The sequence below is a fragment of the Neoarius graeffei genome, chromosome 7 (assembly GCF_027579695.1).
Source record: "Neoarius graeffei isolate fNeoGra1 chromosome 7, fNeoGra1.pri, whole genome shotgun sequence".
NCBI lineage: Eukaryota > Metazoa > Chordata > Actinopteri > Siluriformes > Ariidae > Neoarius > Neoarius graeffei.
Window position 1 is genome coordinate 65,509,207 of NC_083575.1, and position 24,959 is coordinate 65,534,165.

General features: G+C 41.5%; 1 protein-coding gene across 7 annotated transcripts in view; it reads right to left on the reverse strand.

Moving 5' to 3' along the window:
• Positions 1-511: 511 nt before the first annotated feature.
• cpeb3 (cytoplasmic polyadenylation element binding protein 3) overlaps positions 512-24,959 on the reverse strand; it is a 96,262-nt gene continuing 71,814 nt past the window's right edge. For all 7 annotated transcript variants that reach the window (XM_060926241.1, XM_060926243.1, XM_060926242.1 and 4 more), the window contains 4 exons: positions 14,243-14,361; positions 13,665-13,779; positions 13,317-13,498; positions 512-6,420 (listed from right to left, as the gene is read on the reverse strand). In XM_060926241.1, coding sequence (XP_060782224.1) covers positions 6,193-6,420; positions 13,317-13,498; positions 13,665-13,779; positions 14,243-14,361 — 644 coding nt within the window. In that variant the 3' untranslated portion in view covers positions 512-6,192. The remainder of the gene's footprint in view (positions 6,421-13,316; positions 13,499-13,664; positions 13,780-14,242; positions 14,362-24,959) is intronic.

The following is a 24,959-nucleotide window of genomic DNA, read 5'->3' on the forward strand; positions in this document are numbered from 1 at the left end:
TTAGATCATCTCTTTAGCGGTGCTGTCTCAGCTCCTGACTGCTCACGTTATAACCCTGCAAATATGGAGACATTTATCCGTAGAGACACGTTCAATGCTCCGATCACCATATTGGACTTAAAGATTCATCAGTAGTGAATAAGTAATGATGTTCGGTCCAGAGATGCAGTGATCAGAGTTAAGTAGTTCCGTCTGAAGGCTCTTCATACCTGAATGACCTTTAACCTTTTCATGAGTAAGGGTTTTCTTTGGCTTTTAGAAAACCCAATATTGTCATTAAACCATTTTTTTAAAATGCATAGAGAGCACTGAAGAGGTTAATGAGCAGTTAGTGTGTGACTCAGACTGCTGAGTTCCATTAAATACACCGGCACCAACATTAATTCTGTAAAAAATTTCTAGGATGTGTGTAATCAGTACCGGTAGAAGTTGTGGCGTAGATGTACGTTCATGCAACAAAAAGAGTTACAGGAAAACACTGACGCCATGCAAAAGACGACCACACGTCACAGCATCATACAACTATGTTTAATAAGATCTGCTTATTAGTACAGAAAAGGGGGAAATAATGAAGTTGGGAACTACAAACTTGAAGCAAGTTGTAAGCAATAGCAGCATTGCCCTCCTTTTTTTTTTTTCTCTTTTAAATCACAGTTTAACTACAACATCAGATAAGCACAGGTCCAAGTGAACAATCTCAAAAGCTTGTCATGATAGAACCTGTCATTAGTTATAAATTAAAACATAACTTAGAAAAAAAAAGAACTCAATCCTTCATGTATATAGTTATATCTGTTTGTTTTTTCCCCCCACAAAATGACTGAGTGGGCTGCAGATCCACCCACAGAGAGAATGAGCATGAAGCACAGGTGAATAAATAACTACCCAAATCTAGTTCAGGAAATATCTATACATCTACAGCGAGTGTGAAACAGTCACCAAGACCCAGGTTTGCTTTCTCTTCTCCTCGTTCCTCAGCAGCTGTTTCATGACATTATATCTGAAGGGTTTTTTTTAAAGACCAAGGGGTACAAAATGAATGCAGTGAGCTAATGAAATGATCAACAGTCACCAGTGAGAGCAAAATAAACATTCCAGGAGGATGACACTAGGCGGTTAGTATGCAATCCTGGGATTAGTAAAAAACAAATGGGTAGAAAAATGCAAGCTAGAGAGGACATTCGTTCTTGTTTTGACCTTGGTGCAGAAGAGATGACCACAACACCAGAGCTGGAGCATTTCCCTTTAGAAATACGAAGGGTGTTCTGTAAGCTCGTAGCCAAAACATCTTTACTTCAAATCCCCAACAACTGATTGAATACGTTAGTTTAACGTGAATAAACTGGGGGGGGGGGGGGGGTTGTGGATCCGTTGCATATCTGAGCACTGGCTGAGTTACAGTCACTGATTACATTCATGCACAGCTACAATCACAATGCAGTAGATGAAAATGAAAACAAATATATTGCAAATATTTACCCAACTTTGGTTAGAATGTCAGGGTCAGAGCACAGAGTCACATACAAAACATACACTGATGGGTTAAGTGTTGATAAGCTCGCTCAAGACCTCTACAACCTTTCCGTCACTGATGCCAGGGTCATGCTACATGATTTATACAATCCTAATGTTTGAAAATGTGTCAGATATGACCGACTGCACCAATTTCTTGGCCTGGATCATGATTCAGGTCGTTGTCTGGCAAGAAATTCCCACTTTTGGATTATGCTCATGAATCAATTATTGTGACACTCGGAATCTGAAGAATTTCTCAACAACAGTTAAGAGTTGGTGGATGGCAACTTAGCTCAGCAGTCATTTGTCTTTCATGTGTGATGTCAGGGTTGCATTTTGACATGAAGCAGTGGGTGTTGCCTTACATTAGAGTGGAGAGTCAAATATTGTACTCATTTATGATATCGCAGCATTGTTAAATGCTTCAATCTAAGTGGTCAGAAGGGGTTGGTTCATTTTCATCTCCGTTCACACAATGGTCAAGAGAACAAACTCAAATCCCAACAACGCCATGGCAGCCTGTGGCTGAGAGTCGAGAGAGAGACAGACATCGTGTTCTCTTGGTGGGAGGGAATTGGTGGAACCATATACAGGGAGAAAATGGAAAACTATTTCAACCTGATTATCCTCTGTATAGCCCAGGCATAGTACAAACCCCTAACCACTGGCCTCGTTATACATTAAGTCCGGCTACAGCTGGAAAAAAAAAAAAAACTTCTACAGGGTGAGTACTTGTGAGTGAATGCTCTCAGAAAGGTGTTGTGACACTCTTCAGCCGCAGCACATTGCTTTAATTTCAGCGTCGTGGGCTTTTCAGTGGCAGCGATTGGAGAGGTCGTTAAGTCACTCTGTAGCTCCCACTGTATCATCACAACATTCACCTCACATTTGCTCCTTTCTGCCATTTCGTTTTATTGCCCATTCAATCAGTACATTACCACTCAAGCCATCATTTTCCATTACCAAGCATCAATTCCGAGTTTCGAATTTTCCCCTACTTGAGATCATTGTCACACTAATGTAAGCAACATCAGCGAGTTAACACAAAGCTTTGCAATTTCAAAAATCTAGACACTTTAGTAACATTACAAAGGTTCTCAGCTTCATCAAATAAAATGAACAAAAAGAAAAAATTTTTTTTTAAAAGAATTAGCATCATAAAATTAATTTACTCCAAGTAAAAATACAAAATAATATTAACGACATTGACCAGATATGAAAGTCTCCCCCAGAAATAGCCAATATTAATGGTTGAGAAATAACTCTGTAAAGAAATACAAAATAAAAAAAGAAGAAATATGTAAATGTTTTAATTTGTTTCTTTTTTGCAAAAAATCTCTAAAAATAATGAAAAATTTCTCAGTATAAAGGCTACATTACCACTGGAAGGTACTAGCATGTAGAGTAGGTAAATACACAGTAGAAAATGATTTTAGTGAATCACAATGCTTGCAATGAAAATAAATCTGCAATAAAGATTTATGCCTCTTTTTTCTTTTCTTTTTTTTTTCCTTTTTTACAAACAGTACAAACAGTATTGCACATTACAACAAAGAATCAAGGTTATAGCCTTAAAAAAAAAAAGGGACTAATTCAAGTCTTCAGTGAAGAGAAGGCCACCCCGCTGCTGATGCACCTCGGGGGCTTTCGATCAAGTTACAGCTGAAACTGTTTGGATCTTTGTGTGTTTATTTTCTTTAAAAAAAAAAAAAACCTTTCCTTTTTCTCCATTTAATCAAAAACCCTCGAAGACCAGTTTAGCTTAAATTAGGTCGGGTTAACAAAGTAGGGTGATTTACTTTTACAAAACAAATGGGCTACACTTAAACATAAAAAAAGATTTTTATTTAAAAAAAAAAAAAAGTTTCGTTTCACTGGTCAGTAAATGACTGATTATAAACATACAAAACCAAGGGAAGTATCGCAAGTTGACTTTTTAAGCACCTAATGGATGTCAACTCCATGTCTTTTTTTTTTTTTTTTCCTGGAGTAGAATTTTGTATTAACTTTTTTTTTCCTTTTTTTATTTTTTAACACTGGCGTGCAGGTGCTGAATCTCTCTCCATTTACGCCGTGTTAATGTCGTCTCTTTACTTCAGCTGACTCTTACTCTATTAAAGTTATAAAGCTCTAGCTCCTTCAGTTGCTTTTTCTTTTTTTTTCAAAAAAATAAAATTAACATAAAAGCAAAAGAAACATGACAAAAATAAAATTAACCATCTGTTAAATCATTTTCTTGCAAATTTAAATTAATATATATTTTGTATTTGAATAAACTTACTTAGAAAATATTGATTTCTCTCCTATATTTCAAAATTGAGGTATTGCAAAAGATCACGTCAGTCAGAAAGCACACATTTTCTATTCTCCCTCTCTCCCCATCTCGCTCTCAAAAAAAAAAAAAAATAGCTGACTGATAGCTAACCATCTACATACAAAGAGTAGTGCATAACAAATGTCTATTACAGAAAAGGAACAGATCTAGAAAACCCTTCTGGGTTGGGAAGGAAATATCACAAACCCCCCAGAATTCACGTCCATAAGGATCCTCATTGCTATTCATGATTAGTTTTCTGTTTTGTTTTGTTTTTCCATCAGTAAAAAAGTAGCTCTTGTTTAACATTTTTTTTTCCAAAAGCAAACAAAGGAGTTCCATCCTAAAGGTGACAGTTTAGGTTTAAAAACCCGAGTCACGTTTGCTGCAGCCTTTTCCAGCGTGACACGCCACTACAGGAAAAAGGGATGGGATGATTTACGATTCCCTGCATGAAACACCGAGCTCGGGACTGTCGCAGGCTCGTAAAGCCCTTCTCACTTTTAAACGCATCACATCAGCAGCCAATACTTGTGTTCTCCGAAACTCCCACTTGTCCACTCTTTCTTTCAAGCCCATATCGTAGTCTTAAAAATATCCACCATCATTGTTAGCAGATTGGTTCTATTCAAGCTTTGCAGGAAACTCTGTATATATAGATATATAGATATATAAATGCAGCGAGCACACAATGTTCTGGTGATAATCCAATGTGCTGCAGTCACACTGTCTGAATTCTTTATGTGGGTCTTTGAGGGGAAAAACACACACACACACAACTGCAGTATTTTCTTTTTGTCTACGAATCACTTGACTAGTCAGGCAGAAACGACAAGGCCTGACGTGGTATTAGTTCTAGTGAATGGTGTTGGTAGTTTTTACATATCCTGTGTGAGTGAGAACTATCAAAAAAGTGTGTGCGTGCACGCATACGGAACAGAGGGATAGGGAAGACTGTATGCATGTGTGTGTGTACACACACACTGATTATGAAGTATTCACAGGACTTGTTAGACATCAAGAACAGTTAAAGCGAAATCACAGTTCTAGGCATATACTCAAACCTAACTACATACTGTATAAAAAAATTGCACAATTATATTAACAATCACTGGAAAAGAAAATGTTCTTCACCTACTAGACACAGGTTGTGTGAAGGCTTATCCTACATCTAGGCCTTTGAAATCAGAACTGCCGGTTAGTCGTCTGCTCACACTTTTAGCTTTTGACATGATATGATGAGCGAGATAGAAATCGAGCCACTGAGTGAGATGGGCTTCCCCTCACTGCGTCTCCGTTTCCTGTGCGCTTTCCTGCTCTGTGTCCTCGTCTACCATGTGCAAAGTGGGCCAAGATGAATAATAGACTCGATACTGAAAATTCTATTGCATGCAGCGACCTGATTTGGATAAACATGCAGTTCAGGGGCGAATGCCGACTGCACCGAGGCTGATGCTCGCTCCCACACCAGCCTGTTCACCTCCCAACCAGGCGCCCGAACCAATTCTCATCCACTCCCCAGCCTGAATAAAGTACTATGGTATACATCTATATACCATGGATTTAGCAGCAAAAGCTATTGCAGCATTACATGTACATAACACTAAAATAAAAAATATTTAAAAAAATAAAGGCCTAAAAATAAGCAAAAAAATTTTTTTGATTGTGCACGAGGTATTAACTGAACTATTTTCAAAATGGAGACCAAATAGGCGTATTCCAATTTTAGATTCATTTATGAATAATTATTATTTTTTTTTTTTTATCCTTAATGAAGGTTGATTTTTCACCTTTGGTAATTTTGTTCCCTCATATTTTCTACTTGGGGCAACAAGATAGGTTTTCTGAAAACAAGTGCATGCTCCTTTATAAAAAAAAAATTAAAATAAAAAAGGAAGTGTGTGTGTGTGTGTAATTTTATATATATATATATATATATATATATATATATATATATATATATATATATATAAAAATAAATGTGTGTGTGGGGGGGGGGGTCTCACTCTTGTCTAATGATGCCTACTGGGAAACACTGTCTGACAATCAAGAGGAACTTAAAGTAAACTCGTGGGGGAGGGAACCAGTATTTGTCATGACCTAACTAACATCAAGTGTACACGTGTGCCAAAGTGCAAATTTATGAGCAGAAAGACTCAAAATTCTTATTCAACTGAATGTTCATTAGCAGAGAGTATGGTGGACAAAGAGATTAAGAGCCATGATTTATAAAAAAAAAAAAAAAAAGGATAAAAAGACGACCCAGGTTATCTTTCTTCGGTTGTGGTGGTGATGGTGGTAGTTAGTCGGTTGGAGGGGATGATGGGAGTGAATTGAGGGGGGGAGGACAAGTGACTCCTCCATCAGCTCCAGCGGAAGGAGACGTGGCGTGGTCGGTCTCCTCCCTCCTTCACCAGCGGTTTGTGGAACTCCCGGCCAGCGCGTGAGTGGATGCTGGCCCAGCAGTACTCACAGTAGTACTGCAGGCAGGTGACATTGGCACAGAAGAACGGGGCGAACTTGCCCCCACAGCGTGCACCCTGACACTCGTCACACATCTGATCGTCCAGCACGTACGGCTTCACCTCCACCTACAGCCAGACACGGGAGGTACGATGAGATTTACCCGAAGCAGCAGAGAGCAGGTTAAAAGGAAACAGGTATGTAAAGTGAGGAATTTGTGCTTGTAATGAAAATAAATGAAAATGTTGGTCCAAACCAAAAACCAAATATTTCCAGATGAAGTTTTCCAGACACGCTGGTTGCTTCCCCCGTTCACATTTTCAGCACAGTGCCAGAGCACTTCCTACCCAGCACACGCATGAACGTTCCAGAAATCGAAGATTTGACTTAAATGTTGGCATTGGAGTACAGATGAGAATAAACTGAATATATTCTTTCGGGTTTTATTAATTACTATGATTATTTATGAACCAATAGTTGTTTATTGTTGTTATTATTATTATAAATAAACTAATTAATAGCCAGTGGAAGAACCCATGAAATAACTTTTCAGGAATCCAAGTTTGCAGTTTATTATTAATCATCTCATCTCCTCTCATTATCTGTAGCCGCTTTATCCTTCTACAGGGTCGCAGGCAAGCTGGAGCCTATCCCAGCTGACTACGGGCGAAAGGCGGGGTACACCCTGGACAAGTCGCCAGGTCATCACAGGATTATTCATCATGTTTAAAAAAAAATTTAAACAAGATTTATTTGATTACAATAATTTTATAATAAACATGTATCCTCAAAAAAACCCTATGTTTTTTCAAAAAGGGCATATTTCCCAATAATGTATTTTCCATTGTTGCTCTATTTCTTAATTTATTTATAACTTGGAATAATCTCAATCAAAGCAATTCAATCTTGAGGAATCAAAACTTTTTCACCACTTTATTCCTTTCATAAAGGCCTTTTTATTCATTTAGGTGCAAATGTGAATTCCATAACAAGACTGCCAGGGCGGCACGGTGGTGTAGTGGTTAGCGCTGTCGCCTCACAGCAAGAAGGTCCTGGGTTCGAGCCCCGGGGCCGGCGAGGGCCTTTCTGTGTGGAGTTTGCATGCTCTCCCCGTGTCCGCGTGGGTTTCCTCCGGGTGCTCCGGTTTCCCCCACAGTCCAAAGACATGCAGGTTAGGTTAACTGGTGACTCTAAATTGAGCGTAGGTGTGAATGTGAGTGTGAATGGTTGTCTGTGTCTATGTGTCAGCCCTGTGATGACCTGGCGACTTGTCCAGGGTGTACCCCACCTTTCGCCCGTAGTCAGCTGGGATAGGCTCCAGCTTACCCGCAACCCTGCACAGGATAAGCGGCTACAGATAATGGATGGATGGATGGATGGCTAACAGACTGCCCTGTGTTCTACATCAACAACAGGCTGTCCAAACACTAAATCACATATATTCTATTTAATAGAATATATTTCAAGTATTTTGTGACGTGTATTGAAGCGATCATTTGATTTTTGTCCTCTGATCAGATGGATTAAAACTTCCAGGTTTCTCAATCTGTTCATCCTCCAGAATTATTTTGCCCTGCACTTATACCACCGACTTCAATATGGAATTGTATATGGCTTCTATTTGCACCAAGACAAAGTGAACACTTTAAACTGGTTTCTCCTGTAAATGTGGACTAATGCACGAGGACGTCATGTGTGCGTGTGGGTGGGGTAGGTGGGGGGAGTTCATCCTGCATTAGTGCATACTGATGTTATGGAAATATTAAAGTTTGAACAACTGAACTACTCTACCAGATAAGATGAATCATTAATAAAATATGCAAACACAAAATAGATTAATATTTTCATAAAGCTCTTAGTGTGTATGAAGCCTAATTCTTGCTGTTATGCTACATTCGAAGTCTCCGAGCTCTAACCCAATCCCTCTAGAATTCTGTCTGGGCCCACACTTCTGCCCAGACAGAAACCTGAAACCTTGCTTCAGCGTCCCATCACTTGGCCAAATGAAATGTCATGTTCACCTTTGTGACACACAGCTGCAAAAGTAATTACGCCCAGCCTTTCCTTAAATATCACACCTCAAAGAGCAAATCCAGCCTTACTGACTCAAAGTCACCAGACAGAAATAAGGGAGGAAAAATTGAGATGCAGATTGTAAAATGAGGCTCTCGGCGGGAACCACTAATAAAACACAAGCCGAAGAAACTGAACATACTGTAGGATGAAAGCAACTTCTTTTGGTGGAAAGCCAGAACTCCGTCAAAATGAACACAATAGTACTTCCTAAAAGAGGCCAGAAGGTGATCAGATCCCCACCCCCACCCACTCAGACACACTCACTCCTTCCAGCCAGGCGGACTGCCAGCCTCCGTCTGCACACCATCAGCTCTGTCCTATAGGACAGCATACTCAAAATAGAACACCGCTTTACTGCATATGCATGTGAAAGCTATATTTAGCCTGACTCTGTGTGTGTGTGTGTCTCTTTGAATGACTGTAAATCATGCAGAAGCTGATGGTCAAACTGATTACATGGCTGCTTCATGCTTTCCATTTGTAATGCTGGAATAGGAAATGATTGTGAGGCGATGAGAGTGTAGCAGAAGCCTGAATAAACTAAGAGGACTTGTGTCAAAAACTGATCTGGAAAAACTAATACATGCCTTCATCTCTAGTAGGGTTGATTACTGCAATGGCCTTTTCACAGGCCTGCCAAAAAAGACCATCAAACGACTTCAGCTGGTTCAAAATGCAGCGGCGAGGGTTCTCACACGAACAAAAAGAACAGAGCACATTACTCCAATTCTAAGGTCCCTTCACTGGCTTCCAGTAAGCTACAGAATTGACTTTAAAGCATTGCTGCTGGTGTACAAATCTCTAAATGGTACAGTACAGGGCCCAATTACCTCTCTGATATGTTGCAGCGGCCTAACCCAATCAGATCTACCAGATCAAAACAGAAAAATTTACTATTAAAACCTGTTGTTAAAATAAAGTGTGGTGAAGCAGCTTTTAGCTACTATGCAGTACAGCTATGGAACCAACTGCCAGAGGACATCAAAAATGCTCCTGCTGTTGGCAGCTTCAAATCTAGACTAAAGACCAAGCTATTCTCAGATGCTTTCTGTTAAATAATTAATATTGTCTTCTTTACATTCTTTATAATCTTTACTTCTCTGCATGTTTTAAATTTACTTTAACTTTATCCTATTTTATTCTTTATTCTATTCTGCTGGGGGTTTTTTTCTTTTCTTTCTCATCCTATTTGAACTACTACTTCATTTTATTATTTTATTTTTACTATTGTTTAATTCTTATTATTTTCTTTTAATTCTTTTAATTAATTGTTTTAGAATAAAAATAAAATTATTTTATGTAATTTTATTTCTCTATTGTTTACTGTTTTTGTTTTTACTTCTGTAAAGCACATTGAACTGCCATTGTGTATGAAATGTGCTATATAAATAAACTTGCCTTGCCTTGAATAAGTGCCTGGAACTACAGAGCTTTGTCTGAGATCATGTCTAAACTACACACACAACCAATGAGCTACAAGAATTAGAGTCCAGGGCAACTCTCTTCAGCGTTAGTCTGGCTAACGCGACTCCAAAGCTCTACGAGCTATTGGTCTGGCCAAGATATTCAGCCCAACCGTTTCCCAGAGCCCGTGGTTGACCCGCCTCCCTGAAATCCCTCAGTTTGCTACTGGTCGAAGCCAGAAAAGGCTGTGACGAAGCTTAAACCAATCACATCACTCTTTCCTCTGACGTATGCGACGCGACGGGGCTAACTGGTAGATTAAACTCTTACCGAAGCCGGTCGGGAGCAAGGCGAAAACGTCCTTCCTTTCAATAAATACCTCCAGGGCTGCTCTTTGCTCCGTTTTCAATGAGAACTTCCCGTTGAATGCTTTCAATACAGCATTCGTGAATGAAGCGCTTCCGGCATAGATTCTGTAAACAATCTATGGCTTCCGGTCGCAGTTCTACTACGTCAGTGCCTTGAACACGCCTCTACCCAGGGCCGTTGGAGATGCTCAAAGTTGATTGGTTCCCGATTTTTCAGGAGCGTGGAAGAGCTGTAGATAGCTTGCCTGGCCAGACTAAGCTCGCAACAGGCCCTCATGTTGCGTCACGCTTAGGATGGGCGGGCCCAGGCTAGTTCAGCGTGGCCACATCCCTCAGCTGCACCACATTAGCGATGACAGTAATGTCCTGAATATAATATGACTTTTGAATCAATCAGTACAAATGATAAATACACTACTGCTGATCATCAATCCTCTCACACACATCCCCAAAAAAAAAAAAAAAAAAAAAGGCCACAGTAATTTTGGTCCTCTGAAGAAATTGGCTTGTTCCAGTGAAGCTTGAGAGTTTATACGTTCAAAGCATGGAGTTCAGCAAACCAGAGTGAGGGAGGAAAGGACGGAAAAAGACAAGGAATGAAAGAAGAAACAAAGGCGAGGAAAGAATGAAAGGATGGATTATAGGTTTCGGCGTGGTGTATATAGTGGCAGGTTTGGAGAATGTAAGCACAGTAACTGGAGTGAAGTGTAGAAACACAGAATGCTCTGGTTTATACACTGCTGTGCTGTTACTGCAGCTTTATGTCGGTTCATGAGGAAAATTCCTTCCAAATTAATTCCACTATCTGACTCTGAACATGGATAGACAGTACTGTGCAAAAGTCTAGGGCACCCTATTATTATTATCATCTCATTATCTGTAGCCGCTTTATCCTGTTCTACAGGGTCGCAGGCAAGCTGGAGCCTATCCCAGCTGACTACGGGTGAAAGGCGGGGTACACCCTGGACAAGTCGCCAGGTCATGACAGGGCTGACACATAGACACAGACAACCATTCACACTCACATTCACACCTACGGTCAATTTAGAGTCACCAGTTAACCTAACCTGCATGTCTTTGGACTGTGGGGGAAACCGGAGCACCCGGAGGAAACCCACACGGACACGGGGAGAACATGCAAACTCTGCACAGAAAGGCCCTCGCCGGCCACGGGGCTCGAACCCAGGACCTTCTTGCTGTGAGGCGACAGCGCTAACCACTACACCACCGTGCCGCCCTATTATTATTATTATTCCATACAAACTGTGTTATAGATTTCTATTTTATGATTTCTACATTATTGAGTCAGTACAAAAACATTGAGTTCCAAACGTTCATTTTCCAGCACAAAATTAAATGTTACAGGAAAAAAAAAAAAAAAAAAGTTTGCAATCTGAGCAGCATATTACATAAGAGAGCACTTTTCAGATTAAAAAGAAAAAACATAATGAAAGCTACTGGGTTTTGGTGCAAAATTAAGAAGCAAGTGTGACAGTCAAAGTGTCCAGAAGAACTGTGGCTGATTCTGTAAGACGCTCAGTAAAACCTACAGCTCATTTCCACATAAAACTGCACTCATTGTACCTAAGGGCCTCTGCATGCTCTTGCGACAAGGCTTTCGCAGATAGCTTTTCGCAGACAGTTGTAATTTATCGTTGAGCGGGGAGTAATAGGCGTGCACGATGTTATTCACTGCCACAACACAAGGGGGCGCGAAGGTACTAGGAGTAGTTGGTGGGTGTGGTTAGTGGAGTGTTTATCCTCCGGTTACTTATAATGACTAGAACTGGAGTCGTATAGATGTACGTACTTCCTCACTTCCTCGATCAACCGCTCTTCGTGCTGCTCCATCTTCGCTCGTGTTTTTAAAAATGGCGGTCGTGAAAACAAAACAAACCGAGAAAGTAGGGAAGCGGAAGTGCGTGTACAGCGGATGTAGAGTGGACCAATCGGAGCCCTCTTGTCTGCGACGCTGTCTGCGAGGCTTCTGCGGTGGTCACAATTTTTGGGAGGTGCGCGCAGAGCTTCTGCGAAGGTGGGGGGGCTACGCAGACGCCTTCTGCGAGGACTGCGTTATCAGCATAAATTGGCCTTAAGGCTACTATTTTTTTTTAAAGCAAAGGGTCGTCTCACATCAAATATTCACTTTATTTCATTTATTATGGCTTACTGATTACTGTTTATAGTATTTTTATAACGATGAAACATTTCATTATTTTTAAGCCATTTTTGGTCGACAGCATTTTTTTTACATGTGCCTAAGGTGGGGTTTACATTAGACCGTATCAGCGGATCATCAGATTAACGTTTTTAAAACGATTAGTGTGCACACAGCAACGCCAATACACGGATACGCTCGGCTCCGCAGGCATCCTGCGCTCCAAATCACTCCGCCCTGAACAGCGAGTGCCCTCTGGAGGGTGCGCACTCCGGCCCTGCGCAGCTCACAGAGCGCGCGAGTGAAGTGCACAAGCAGTGATTTGGGACTGAGCCGCTGTGTGTGTGATCTCAGTGCATGTCGGGCATGCGCGTCACTTACCACTTGCAAGTGGAAGGATGGCAAGCCTAAAGACAATCATAACTACACAATGGGCAGTATTTGCATCAGTATTTGCAGTATTTTCATACTTTTATACTCTTTAATGAAAGGTGATACAAGGCGGAAGTCCGCGCCGTTTTCCAGCAGTCGCGTCACATGACCAACGCCAGCAAATCAGGAAGGTGGATGTCACAGTGACGTTGTCCAATGATGACGCCAGCTAGAGCTCAGCACAGCGTATCCGCGTATTCTCAATGTTTACACAGCACCGGACCAGACACGATCTGGATTGAATATGTGGACGCTGGCGGATTCCCGTTTCCCGGCGTTTTAATGTAAACGGACAGTGCATCCGCGAAGAAAACGAGACAGATACGGTCTAATGTAAACTTGGCCTAAGACTTTTGCACAGTATACATACATACATACATACATACATACATACCATAACATACACAGTGCTGCTGGCCACACGCGAGCGCAGTGCAGCTCTGACCACACGTTTCTGTGGTGGTGTAGGAAATTTACCTCATATACAAACGTTGAGTATAACAAACTAATTTTCAACTAATCCCAGGAAACAAAGTTGAACAGTAACAGGAGAAAAGCAGCACACAGCACTTTTGTTAGCACTCACCCGCTTGTCGATGTCATTGTGCTGCAACTGGACGAATCGAGCGCTGATGGCAGCAATGTAGCTCTGCTGGTTAGAGAAGGCCACTCGGCCTGCTCCTTTAGGATACTTCAGCTCAGGGTCAGTATCAATGCCAGCATAGCACACACCTCCATACAGCCGGTCCATAATCATTGCCAACTCCACTACATACGCGCACACACACAGACAGACAGAGTGCGCGTGTGTGTATTGCATACAAAAAAAAAAAAAGTATTCACCACTGGTCTGGTTCATTTTAGCTTAAGAAACGACATATTTAGTATGGAATATAGAGACTGATCTGGAGAAAATCTGAACTCGTGCCCTCACCTGCACGCAGAGGTCGAGGGACTCCTCCCACAAAGATGGTCTTGCGAGGGTCCAGAGGCTGAGAGCCGTCCATCACAAAGTCACTGTCGCTCAGATTCCATGGGCGGATCTGGACCTGAACAACAAGAGGAGACTCAGTACAGACTCGGACTTCACAATTTCTGAAGGAACGTCACTGTGAACAAGAGTCAGTAAACTCTTTTCCTGATCAGATTTGAAGTGCCCTTGCATGGCTCAGTGCTAAGTGGAAGTACACAGAATGTAGAGAGCTGCGCACTGATGCCAAGAGTATTACAACCAACCCAATTAACTGAAGCAAAATGAAAATCTCAAAAGGCTCAAGATGTGTGCGCAAATACTATTTTCACACATACACACTTTTCTGTATTTTGACTGTTAAAAACCCATGGAATATATGTGGAATTAGGTGGTAAACAAAAGTGTTTAAAAAATGATTTCATATTTTAGACTCCTCAAAGAAAATCTTAAAAATAAAGAAAAATTATTGACTGGTACTGTACACACACACACACACACACACACACGCATACATATAAAAATAAGTGATTTTAACTCACTGGTTTGTCTTTAATGGTGGGACTGGAGACGCACAAATAGAGTTTTCCATCTTCCTCAATGCAGGCATCAATGAGAGCCTGAACTGAACTTTCTTCCTGGAAAAGCAGGAAGGCGTAACCTTTTTGAGAAAGAGAGAGAAAATGGACAATGGAAAGTCAGTGAGCAAGCACAGTGCATATTAGCACAGGGTTGTAAACAGGTACAGAATAACATGCCTTGGCAATCGACGTGTTCTGATAACATCTTCCTCTGGCATTCCAAATAAACTGACATGAATGGAAATAATTCTTTTTTTGTTCATTCCTGAGTGCGCAATCTGGGACATACCGTGCACGGACTTTTCATAAGCACAAATTATATATTGAAGAGAACGTTAGCTAATCTGAGAAAACAAAAATCTTTTCTGTGTGCACTCTCTCTCTCTGGCTGCACTCAAGAGACACCCGTGCACCAGGTCTGTCACGCTCTCTCAACATCACAATGTCAAGTGCAAAATTTAGACATGCTTCCCCCCCCCGCCGCATTAAATACTGGCACAATTAGCAGTAAACTGACTGCTGCAAATTTTACTAAATTCACATTGTGTGATTCATTTAAAATGCTCTCCTCCCCAAATTTTGTGCTCTGAAAAAACACACACTGTGTGTGTGTGTATATATATATATATATATATATATATATATATATATATATATATATATCCCTAACAAATTAAGATTTCACTGGAAGATGACTACAAAGTTTGTACCAAGATTTGAGTAGGGTCCCCCCCCCCCCCCCCTTTCTTTTCTATCTTTCCCCCTCAGTTTTAATTAGTTTGCAGGTATTTTGGGGGAACATATACATGCACATACAGTATATTTTGTAACTTTGTTAAAATGGCCATATACAGGATCCAGATGTGTCGTCATGACCCAGATAGATCTGTCATACTTTAGAGAAATCATTAATTAAACTTAACATTTTCAGTGTTTGTGTGTATGTATATATAATTTTTTTTTTCCTTCAGAAACTGGGTACTGTGGGGGTACCCCACTAAATATACTCAGTGTCAATAAACTATACGGTTTTGAATGGTGATGTTGGTTTTAATTTGAAATAAAATGAAAGAAATAATACTGATAAAGCTAAATCTTTCATGTGAATACTCGATTTAGAATTTGGCAAAAATTCTGCAAATTTGTGGAAAAATGGCGGCTTGATCTGGGACATGATAAACGGTTGACTACATCACATTCCCTTAAAAAGGTTGTAGTCCACTGAAAAGTCTACAGTTATCACTAATTGTATTTTAAGTTGTAACTTTATACACCTAAGGATTGGTGCGCTCACAGAATAATCATAACCGTAATAAAACATCATGCAAAATATTTGATCACCGCTGTAACTCCATTTTCCGCAGACCCAAAACCAATACGATCGTGTGTTTTGATCTGAACGGAAAGCCTCAGAGTCAAGGTCACTACCTCACCAAAAGTAGCAACTTAAAATCACTACGCCATATAAAAATTTAGTTATAAATCTGCGATTTTGTTTTTTAAAACGAAAGCTGAAAGTTAGGTATAGAATACGTTTCTTACAGAATATGTTACGATGGTAGCTGGTCTTGTATGAATTTCTGAGCTATAAAATGAGTTGTGGTCTATTTGTTGCCGTAGCGTGTTATTTGTGTGCGGGGAAGGACACGCATTAACAATTTGCATGTGTAGAATAGAATTTTCCACTCCAACAGTTAGAAGTTGATCGTGCTTCCATTTGCGGTCTTTCTGTTACGCGAGTGATCTGTTCGGACGTTATCACTGAAAAGGTGAGTTTTGAGAGTTTTATTTTGTTTTAGTCTTGCAGTATAAGGCAATAGAATGTTTCTTTTTCATCTTACTTTCATATTTTGTAGTGTTTGCGTATTTTTGGCCAATATTTTGCAACCATGGTCAATTTAGATCGAACTTTTGATAGAATCTACGGCCAGTCATTTTGTCCCACCCCCGCTCCGTCAGGTGCAGTAGTGATGTCCCGTTGCTCGCGCGCCGCAGCGGAGACCCGCGCGACCTTCAGCCGGTACAGTCGCTGTTCTTTTACCACCACTGCTATTCTCATCTTTCCGGTGTGTTCTTGATTTTTCCATTGTGTCCCATTTCGCCATATCAAATACCCAAAATGTATCATATCATTCATATTTAAGTGAATAATCAGTTCAGTCATCATAACTTGGCATTTTTAACCCAAGCAATCAAAAAGAGGAAATTTATTCAATATTTTCACTCATCTGTGAAGGAGGGGCTTTAATTCTTCATGATGTAGTTATTTTATATGTAAATCAATTTTGCAAAAGCATTTGAATTATAATAAAAAAAAATTTCCATAGTGGAGGGCAGATAAAGCTAGATACTATCTTTATTCTTATTAAACATGACAAAAGAAACATTGAGTGTTCGGTAAATGCATAAAAAAATAATAATAAAGAAATAAAGTAAAATTAGAAAATTAAATTTTTGACCATAATGTCCCAAATGAGAGACCAGTTTCTGAGATGGACCCATATTTTATATATATATATATATATATATATATATATATATATATATATATATATATAGTGTGTATATATATATATATATATATATATATATATATATATATATATATATATATATATATATAGTGTGTGTGTGTGTATATATATATATATATATATATATATATATATATATATATATATATATATATATACACACACACATACACACATATATATATATATATATATATATATATATATATATATATATATATATATATATACACACACACACACATACACACACACTTTTTTTTTTTTTTTACTGAAATGGCAAATGATGTTTTCATAGCCCCAAATAAAAAAAGTGTTGTGCAGAGAAAGAGAGAGTTAATATAGACACAGCAGGCTTCAGGGTCGTGTAAGAGTGCTGACTACAGGTTTTTGGGAGTTTGTGTTCAGGCTAGAGGAGGAATGCACAACAGTCATGTTTTACTCTCTGCATTCCACACGAGAACCACCACTGATGCAGAAACATCAGGAGAGAGGAGGGAGGAAAATACTGAGTCAGCCAAGGAGTCACTGTGCAAAGAAAGAGCTGTGCGTGTGCAAGCACTTAAACAGTCATGGATACAAGATTTAAAAAAAGGGGGGGAATAAAAGGACCACCATCTCACAACACTCTCGGAATACCATACCAGCCAACAGCTCAAGTACGTCACATTTTCTAGGAACAACTCATTTCTAGAGACCCTTATGGTGGACAATGACATTATCTACAGCTAATAATAAAAGGTTTAACGTGTTTCTTAACAAGGAAACGCATATACTTGTTCATTTGGTGAAGCTTTCTGAAGATGTTTATTTAGCATTTATGGAAGGAGTCTCGAAGGTCAGTGCTTTGTAACAGTCAGCAACTTCTCCACCAAGGCAGGGTCTTCAGGACAGAGGACTTTATGCTTTCTGGTTTCTTGTTAACATGACAAGCTGAGGTTTTTTTTTTTTTTCTTGAGGTTCACGAAAGAGAATGAGAAGGAGGCTGGTCCTGGATTAGCAGTTTGTTGCTGCTATAATGCAAACGATAAGAGGAACCAACTTGCCTTGCAGATAGTCCTCAACATTAAATGTGCAGGTCAAATGAAAAAATTTCAAATCATTGACAAATCTCTGGGGTGTACGCAGAATACACCAGAGGACAAGCTATTATAGCAAAACGATCAACTTGAAGCTGGCCACAGCCCTCTTTTTACAGTTGCGCCACATCACTGTTCTGTGGATGAGTTTCCTAAGGGAGCTTGTCCCATCATGTTTCATTTGTTAATTAAATGAACCTGACTACAATCATGAGTCATGTACTTGGAGTGGCATAATTTGAGATTTCTATATTTTACTGAAAAAAAAAAGAGCTCTGTCGAAACAAATCAACCTCATCAACCTAGTTAAATGTAATTAATGTCTATGCTCGTGTCTCACTTACGTGTATCCAGGATATCAAACGGCACGTTTAATTTGGGCAAATTTCACTTTTTTAAAAAAAATCTTGTCCATATACTGTCAAATTCCACAAAAATTACATTCCTGAACTTCCTCTGATAAACCAGAGAGAGAGAGAGAGAGAGAGAGAGAGAGAGAGAGAGAGAGAGAGGGGAGACTTTGGGTGTACATAAGTGATTGTCCTCTAAAAGTCTGTAGCCTGAGAACGGGGATCAGGGCCAAGGCAGCAGGGAGCTGCTTGGGGGGGAAAAAAAAAAAAAAGAACACCATGTTCTGTCCAAACAAGAAACAAGGCAGGAAGAAAAAAATAAAATGAACACAAAATACAAGTAAGTTCTAAATAAGTCAGACAGAGAGTGACAAATCAGCCCAAAGCTCAAGAGATTTACAGTGAAGCAAAAAAGTGAAGTTAAAATTAAAAGACAGCAGGAACAGAGCTGAAGGCAAGCATAAGAATAGAAAAAGCTGAAAGTGTGCAATGTGTTTGGGGTAGTGAGGCTAGCCACTGGTATTTTTTTTTTTGTCAAATACTCCCAAGTGGCACAACAGACAAAACATTCGCACTATCATGGGGAAACTGCAAGTTTCAATCCTGACAACACTGTAGCCAAACAAGACCAAGTCCCCAGAGGAGCAAAGAGAGCTGTGTTCTCTGGGGCAGGGACTGAATTACTCTCCGTCAATCAGAATGCCACTGACCAATCGTAGGCTTCCATTACCTATTTTCCACCAAGGTAGTTTGAAGGCTGGTTTGGAGCTGGTGACTAATCTTGAACCAATTTTTTGTGTTTCAAAAGCCAAAAGAACCGGCTCCGAGCCAGGAAAACGGGTTTGAAAGCGCACCAACATGTTGCTGATCTAAAACCAAGACCCTCTTACGTCAGGGGCTGGTGGTGGGATTACAATGACAAACAAGACCAACTGAAACTTTGTGACTGCCATTTTTAAATAACAGCACTACTGTAGCATCTCGTCTGCCTTATCCATTAGTCTGCCACTGTTGTTCTGCTTGGCACAGGCGTTGCTGGGAAAGCAGAGACGTACACAGAGATGTAATGGCATGGCTCGGTGGTGACTCTCTAGCCCGTGGAAAAGCAAACTGGTTTTTACAGGTTTTGCAAGTTAAACCAACTCCGAAACAGAAGTGTGTGTATATCTCACACACACACACACACACACACACACACACACACACACACACACGATTCCAAAAAAGTTGGGACAAAGTACAAATTGTAAATAAAAACGGAATACAATAATTTACAAATCTCAAAAACTGATATTGTTTTCACAATAGAACATAGACAACATATCAAATGTCGAAAGTGAGACATTTTGAAATTTCATGCCAAATATTGGCTCATTTGAAATTTCATGACAGCAACACATCTCAAAAAAGTTGGGACAGGGGCAATAAGAGGCTGGAAAAGTTAAAGGTACAAAAAAGGAACAGCTGGAGGACCAAATTGCAATTCATTAGGTCAATTGGCAATAGGTCATTAACATGACTGGGTATAAAAAGAGCATCTTGGAGTGGCAGCGGCTCTCAGAAGTAAAGATGGGAAGAGGATCACCAATCCCCCTAATTCTGCGCTGACAAATAGTGGAGCAATATCAGAAAGGAGTTCGACAGTGTAAAATTGCAAAGAGTTTGAACATATCATCATCTACAGTGCATAATATCATCAAAAGATTCAGAGAATCTGGAAGAATCTCTGTGCGTAAGGGTCAAGGCCGGAAAACCATACTGGGTGCCCGTGATCTTCGGGCCCTTAGACGGCACTGCATCACATACAGGCATGCTTCTGTATTGGAAATCACAAAATGGGCTCAGGAATATTTCCAGAGAACATTATCTGTGAACACAATTCACCGTGCCATCCGCCGTTGCCAGCTAAAACTCTATAGTTCAAAGAAGAAGCCGTATCTAAACTTGAGCAACTTGTCTCCTCAGTCCCCAGACGTTTACAGACTGTTGTAAAGAGAAAAGGGGATGTCTCACAGTGGGAAACATGGCCTTGTCCCAACTTTTTTTGAGATGTGTTGTTGTCATGAAATTTAAAAATCACCTAATTTTTCTCTTTAAATGATACATTTTCTCAGTTTAAACCTTTGATATGTCATCTATGTTCTATTCTGAATAAAATATGGAATTTTGAAACTTCCACATCATTGCATTCCGTTTTTTTATTTACAATTTGCACTTTGTCCCAACTTTTTTGGAATCGGGGTTGTGTACACACACACACGTGCGCGTGTGTGACCTTGTATACAAAAGAAGCACCATTCAAATAGTTGTTCATGTGAGAACAACATTAAAGAAGCTTCATGTGTTTCAAAGGAAGAATGAGCGATAGAGGAGAATTAGCTAGTAATCAAGAACTGGCAAGGACCACATTCAGGATTTAAAAGAAAAAACTTGTCCCTTTGAGAGAGACACGCACGTGCACAAAACCTTGTGTGTGGGGGGAGTTAAGCCTATACTAAAGCTTCTAAAAGAAGAAGCAGCAGCCTTTGTCACATGCACACTCAAGCACAGTGAAATTCATCCTCTGCATTTAACTCATCTGAAGCAGTGAACCCACGCATGCACACACACATACCCAGAGCAGTGGGCAGCCACACTACAGTGCCCAGGGAGCAGCTGAAGGTTAGGTGCCTTGCTCAAGGGCACTTCAGCCTAAGGCTGCCTCATGTTAACCTAACCACGTCTTTGAACTGTGATAAGTGTTAAACCTTTTTAACTGTGTTAAAAAGGTGTGAACATGAAATTCACAGGCTATATGGTAAGCTAGAATAGCTGTGCTACTGTGTACCTGGTGGTTAGTTCTTGCTCTCTCTTGGCACAGTAAATGTTCTTTATTTAAACCATTTTTTTAAATTATGGGATTAATTTTCGAATCAAATATAAAACGGCACGGTGGTGTAAGTGGTTAGCACAGTCGCCTCACAGCAAGAAGGTTCTGGGTTCAAGCCCAGTGGCCAGCGGGGGCCTTTCTGTGTGGAGTTTGCATGTTCTCCCCGTGTCTGTGTGGGTTTCCTCCAGGTGCTCCGGTTTCCCCCACAGTCCAAAGACATGCAGTTAGGTCAATATGGGACGGCCTTGGGCTGAGGTGTCCTTGAGCGAGGCACCTAATTCCCAACTGCTCCTCGGGCGCTGTTAGCATGGCTGCCCACTGCTCTAAGTATGTGTGCGCACTCATTGCTCGTGTGTGTGCCTGTGTGTGTTCACTGCTTCAGATGGGTTAAATGCAGAGAGGAAATTTCACAAGTGTGTGATGAATAAAGTTGTGCTTTCTTTCTTAAACAAACAAACCATAGATCGATGATTGTAGTCGTTTCATCTGATCTCCAACCGTACGTCTCGGACACTCGGGTGAAGAGAGGAGCAGAGATGTCAACTGATCACTACCTGGTGGCGAGCTGGATCAGATGGCAGGGAAGGAGGCCGGACAGACCTGGCAGGCCCAAACGAATAGTGAGGGTATGTTGGGAACGTCTGGCAGAGGTTCCCGTCTGTCGGATCTTCAACTGCCACATCTGGCAGAGCTTCAGCTGCATACCAGGGGAAGGTGGGGACATTAAGTCCGAGTGTACTATGTTCCGCACCTCCATTGTGGAGGCGGCCATGCAGAGCTGAGGCTACAAGGTTGTTGGTGCCTGTTGTGGCGGTAATCCCCAAACCCGGTGGTGGACACCTGTGGTGAAGCGAGCTGTCAAGCTGAAGGAGTCCTATCGGGCTTGGTTAGCCTGTGGGTCTCCAGAGGCAGCTGACCGATACCAACAGGCCAAGCGGAATGCGGCTCTGGCGGTCACTGAAGCAAAAACTCTGGTGTGGGAGGAGTTCGGTGAAGCCATGGAAAGTGACTTTCGGTTGGTCTCGAAAAGATTCCGGCAAACCGTCCAGCAGCTCAGGAAGGTAAAGCAGTGCTCGGTCCCTACTGTTTACAGCAGGGACGAAGTGCTGTTGACCTCAACTGGGGACATCATCCGACGGTGGAAGGAATACTTTGAGGATCTTCTCAATCCCACCTTCATGTTGTCCGAAGAAGACGCAGAGTCTGAGGGTGCTTGGGAGGACTCGCCCATCACAGGGACTGAGGTTGCAGAGGTGGTTAAAAAGCTCCTCGGTGGCCGGGCTCCGGGGGTGGATGAGATTCATCCCAAGTTCCTGAAGGCACTGGATGTTGTTGGGCTGTCTTGGCTGACACGCCTCTTCAACATTGCGTGGAGGTCGGGGACAGTGCCTCTGGACTGGCAGACTGGGGTGGTGGTCCCCCTTTTTAAAAAGGGGTACCAGAGAGTGTGTTCCAACTATAGGGGGATCACACTTCTCAGTCTCTCTGGGAAAGCCTATGCTGGGGTGCTGGGGAGAAGAGGCCAGTCGAACCTTGGATTCAGGAGGTGCTACCTAAAGTGGAGGAGTTTAAGTATCTCGGGATTTTGTTCACAAGTGAGGGTAAGGGGGAATGGGAGTTGGACAGATAGATTGGGGCAGCGTCAGCAGTGATGCGGACGCTAAACCTGTCTGTGGTGGTAAAGAGAGAGCTGAGCCAAAAGGCAAAGCTCTCAATTTACTGGTCCATCTATGTTCCCACTCTCACCTATGGTCACGAGCTATGGGTAGTGACTGAAAGAATGAGATCGCGGATACAAGCAGTAGAAATGACTTTTCTCTGCAGGGTGGCTGGGCTCTCCCTTAGAGACAGGGTGAGAAGCTTGGTCATTCGGGAGAAACTCAGAGTAGAACTGCTGCTCCTCCACATCAAAAGGAGTCAGTTGAGGTGGTTTGGGCACCTTATGAGGATGCCCCCTGGACATCTCCCAAGGGAGGTTTTCTGGGTATGCCCCACCGGGAGGAGACCCTGGGGCAGACCCAGGACACGCTGGAGAGATTACATCTCTCGGCTGGCCTGGGAACGCCTCGGTATTCCCCCAGAAGAGCTGGTGGAGGTGGCTGGGGAGAAGGAAGTCTGGGCTGCTCTGCTTAGGCTGCTATCCCCGCGACCCGGATCCAGATAAGCATTAGAAGATGAATGGATGGATGGATGGACAAACCAAGCATTTCTCCTGAAAATATTACATTCAAGTAGTTTATTTTTAACAAACCCTTAATAGGGATCACTATTTCTCTGCATGAACTGCTCGTAGAATCCAACAGAACTACAGCATAATGCACTTGTACACAATATAGTGAACAAACATCATAAATAAGGAGCCATTTGAGCTTCAGCCTAACTGTGGAAATTTATTACAGCAAGGGCAGGAGTGCTCTCATTTACTCCTCTTTCCAGATTTATAGCATGGAGGAGGAAGTGAAACTAATGCTCAAACAGCATAAAGAAAAAAGCCCTTAAAGTCAGGACAGTGGAGCACACAACCTGATCACACAACTGTTATAAAACACACAGCCACGTTGACAAAGTACAGTGTGGGGGTGAGCACGGCCTAGAACACACATACAGGCTGATAAAGAAAACATGGCTTCTAAAAGAGGAGACACAGCCAGCAGTACAGCATGGACACCATCAGCAGCAGAGCTGTACTGTTAGGCAAATTTTATATCTATATACACACGCACACTATTTTATATCACACACACACGCTGTAGTCGAGTCACTAAACCTCAAGTCAGGAGTCCAGTCTCAAGTCCCCAGTGTTCAAGTCCGAGTCATGAAAGAAAATTTTGAGTAGAGTCCAAGTCAAGCCCAAGAACAAGACTCTGACCGCACCATTTGACGGTGACTGTTGCTGCATTTATATGAAACCGTCTCTGCTACTGTGTTGGACTAACGTTACTGCTTGACTGCTCCATTTTAGTTAATAGGCTACAGATAAAATGCTTGTTTATCGCTTAGCAAGCCCCACTATGAACAGGGCAATGAACACAGCGTGTCACTTCTCTGGGCGTAGTCTTGCCAAATGATGATTGAAGTTGTCCTCGTCGTCTCCTCTATAGTTCTTCTATGAGACACGTAGCAGTGCATTTTTTCCCCCACTGCACTAGAAGTCTGCATAAGCAAAGTGGACAATCCTAGAGGCTTCTCTCCAGGCATTTTTGCGCCATTAACGTTAGTTTGTTCCTGAACATGATATATGAACAAGTGAATGTGCATTCTAGCCGCTTTATCCTGTTCTACAGGGTCGCAGGCAAGCTGGAGCCTATCCCAGCTGACTACGGGCGAAAGGCGGGGTACACCCTGGACAAGTCGCCAGGTCATCACAGGGCTGACACATGGACACAGACAACCATTCACACTCACATTCACACCTACGGTCAATTTAGAGTCACCAGTTAACCTAACCTGCATGTCTTTGGACTGTGGGGGAAACCGGAGCACCCGGAGGAAACCCACGTGGACACGGGGAGAACATGCAAACTCCACACAGAAAGGCCCTCGCCGGCCACGGGGCTCGAACCCGGACCTTCTTACTGTGAGGCGACAGCGCTAACCACTACACCACCGTGCCGCCCCTTGAATGTGCATTCTCTTGCATGAAATTAGTATAAAAATTAATGTAGATATAAATATCTTATGGCAAATTATTATGGCATATTGCAAAAAATAAAGAAAAAATCCAAGTCATCTCTAATTTACGAGTCCGAATGCAGTTAATGCACAAGTCCAAATCCGAGTCATCAGCACTCAAGTCCAAGTCAAGTCACGAGTCCTTAAAATTAGGGCACGAGTCAGACTAGAGTC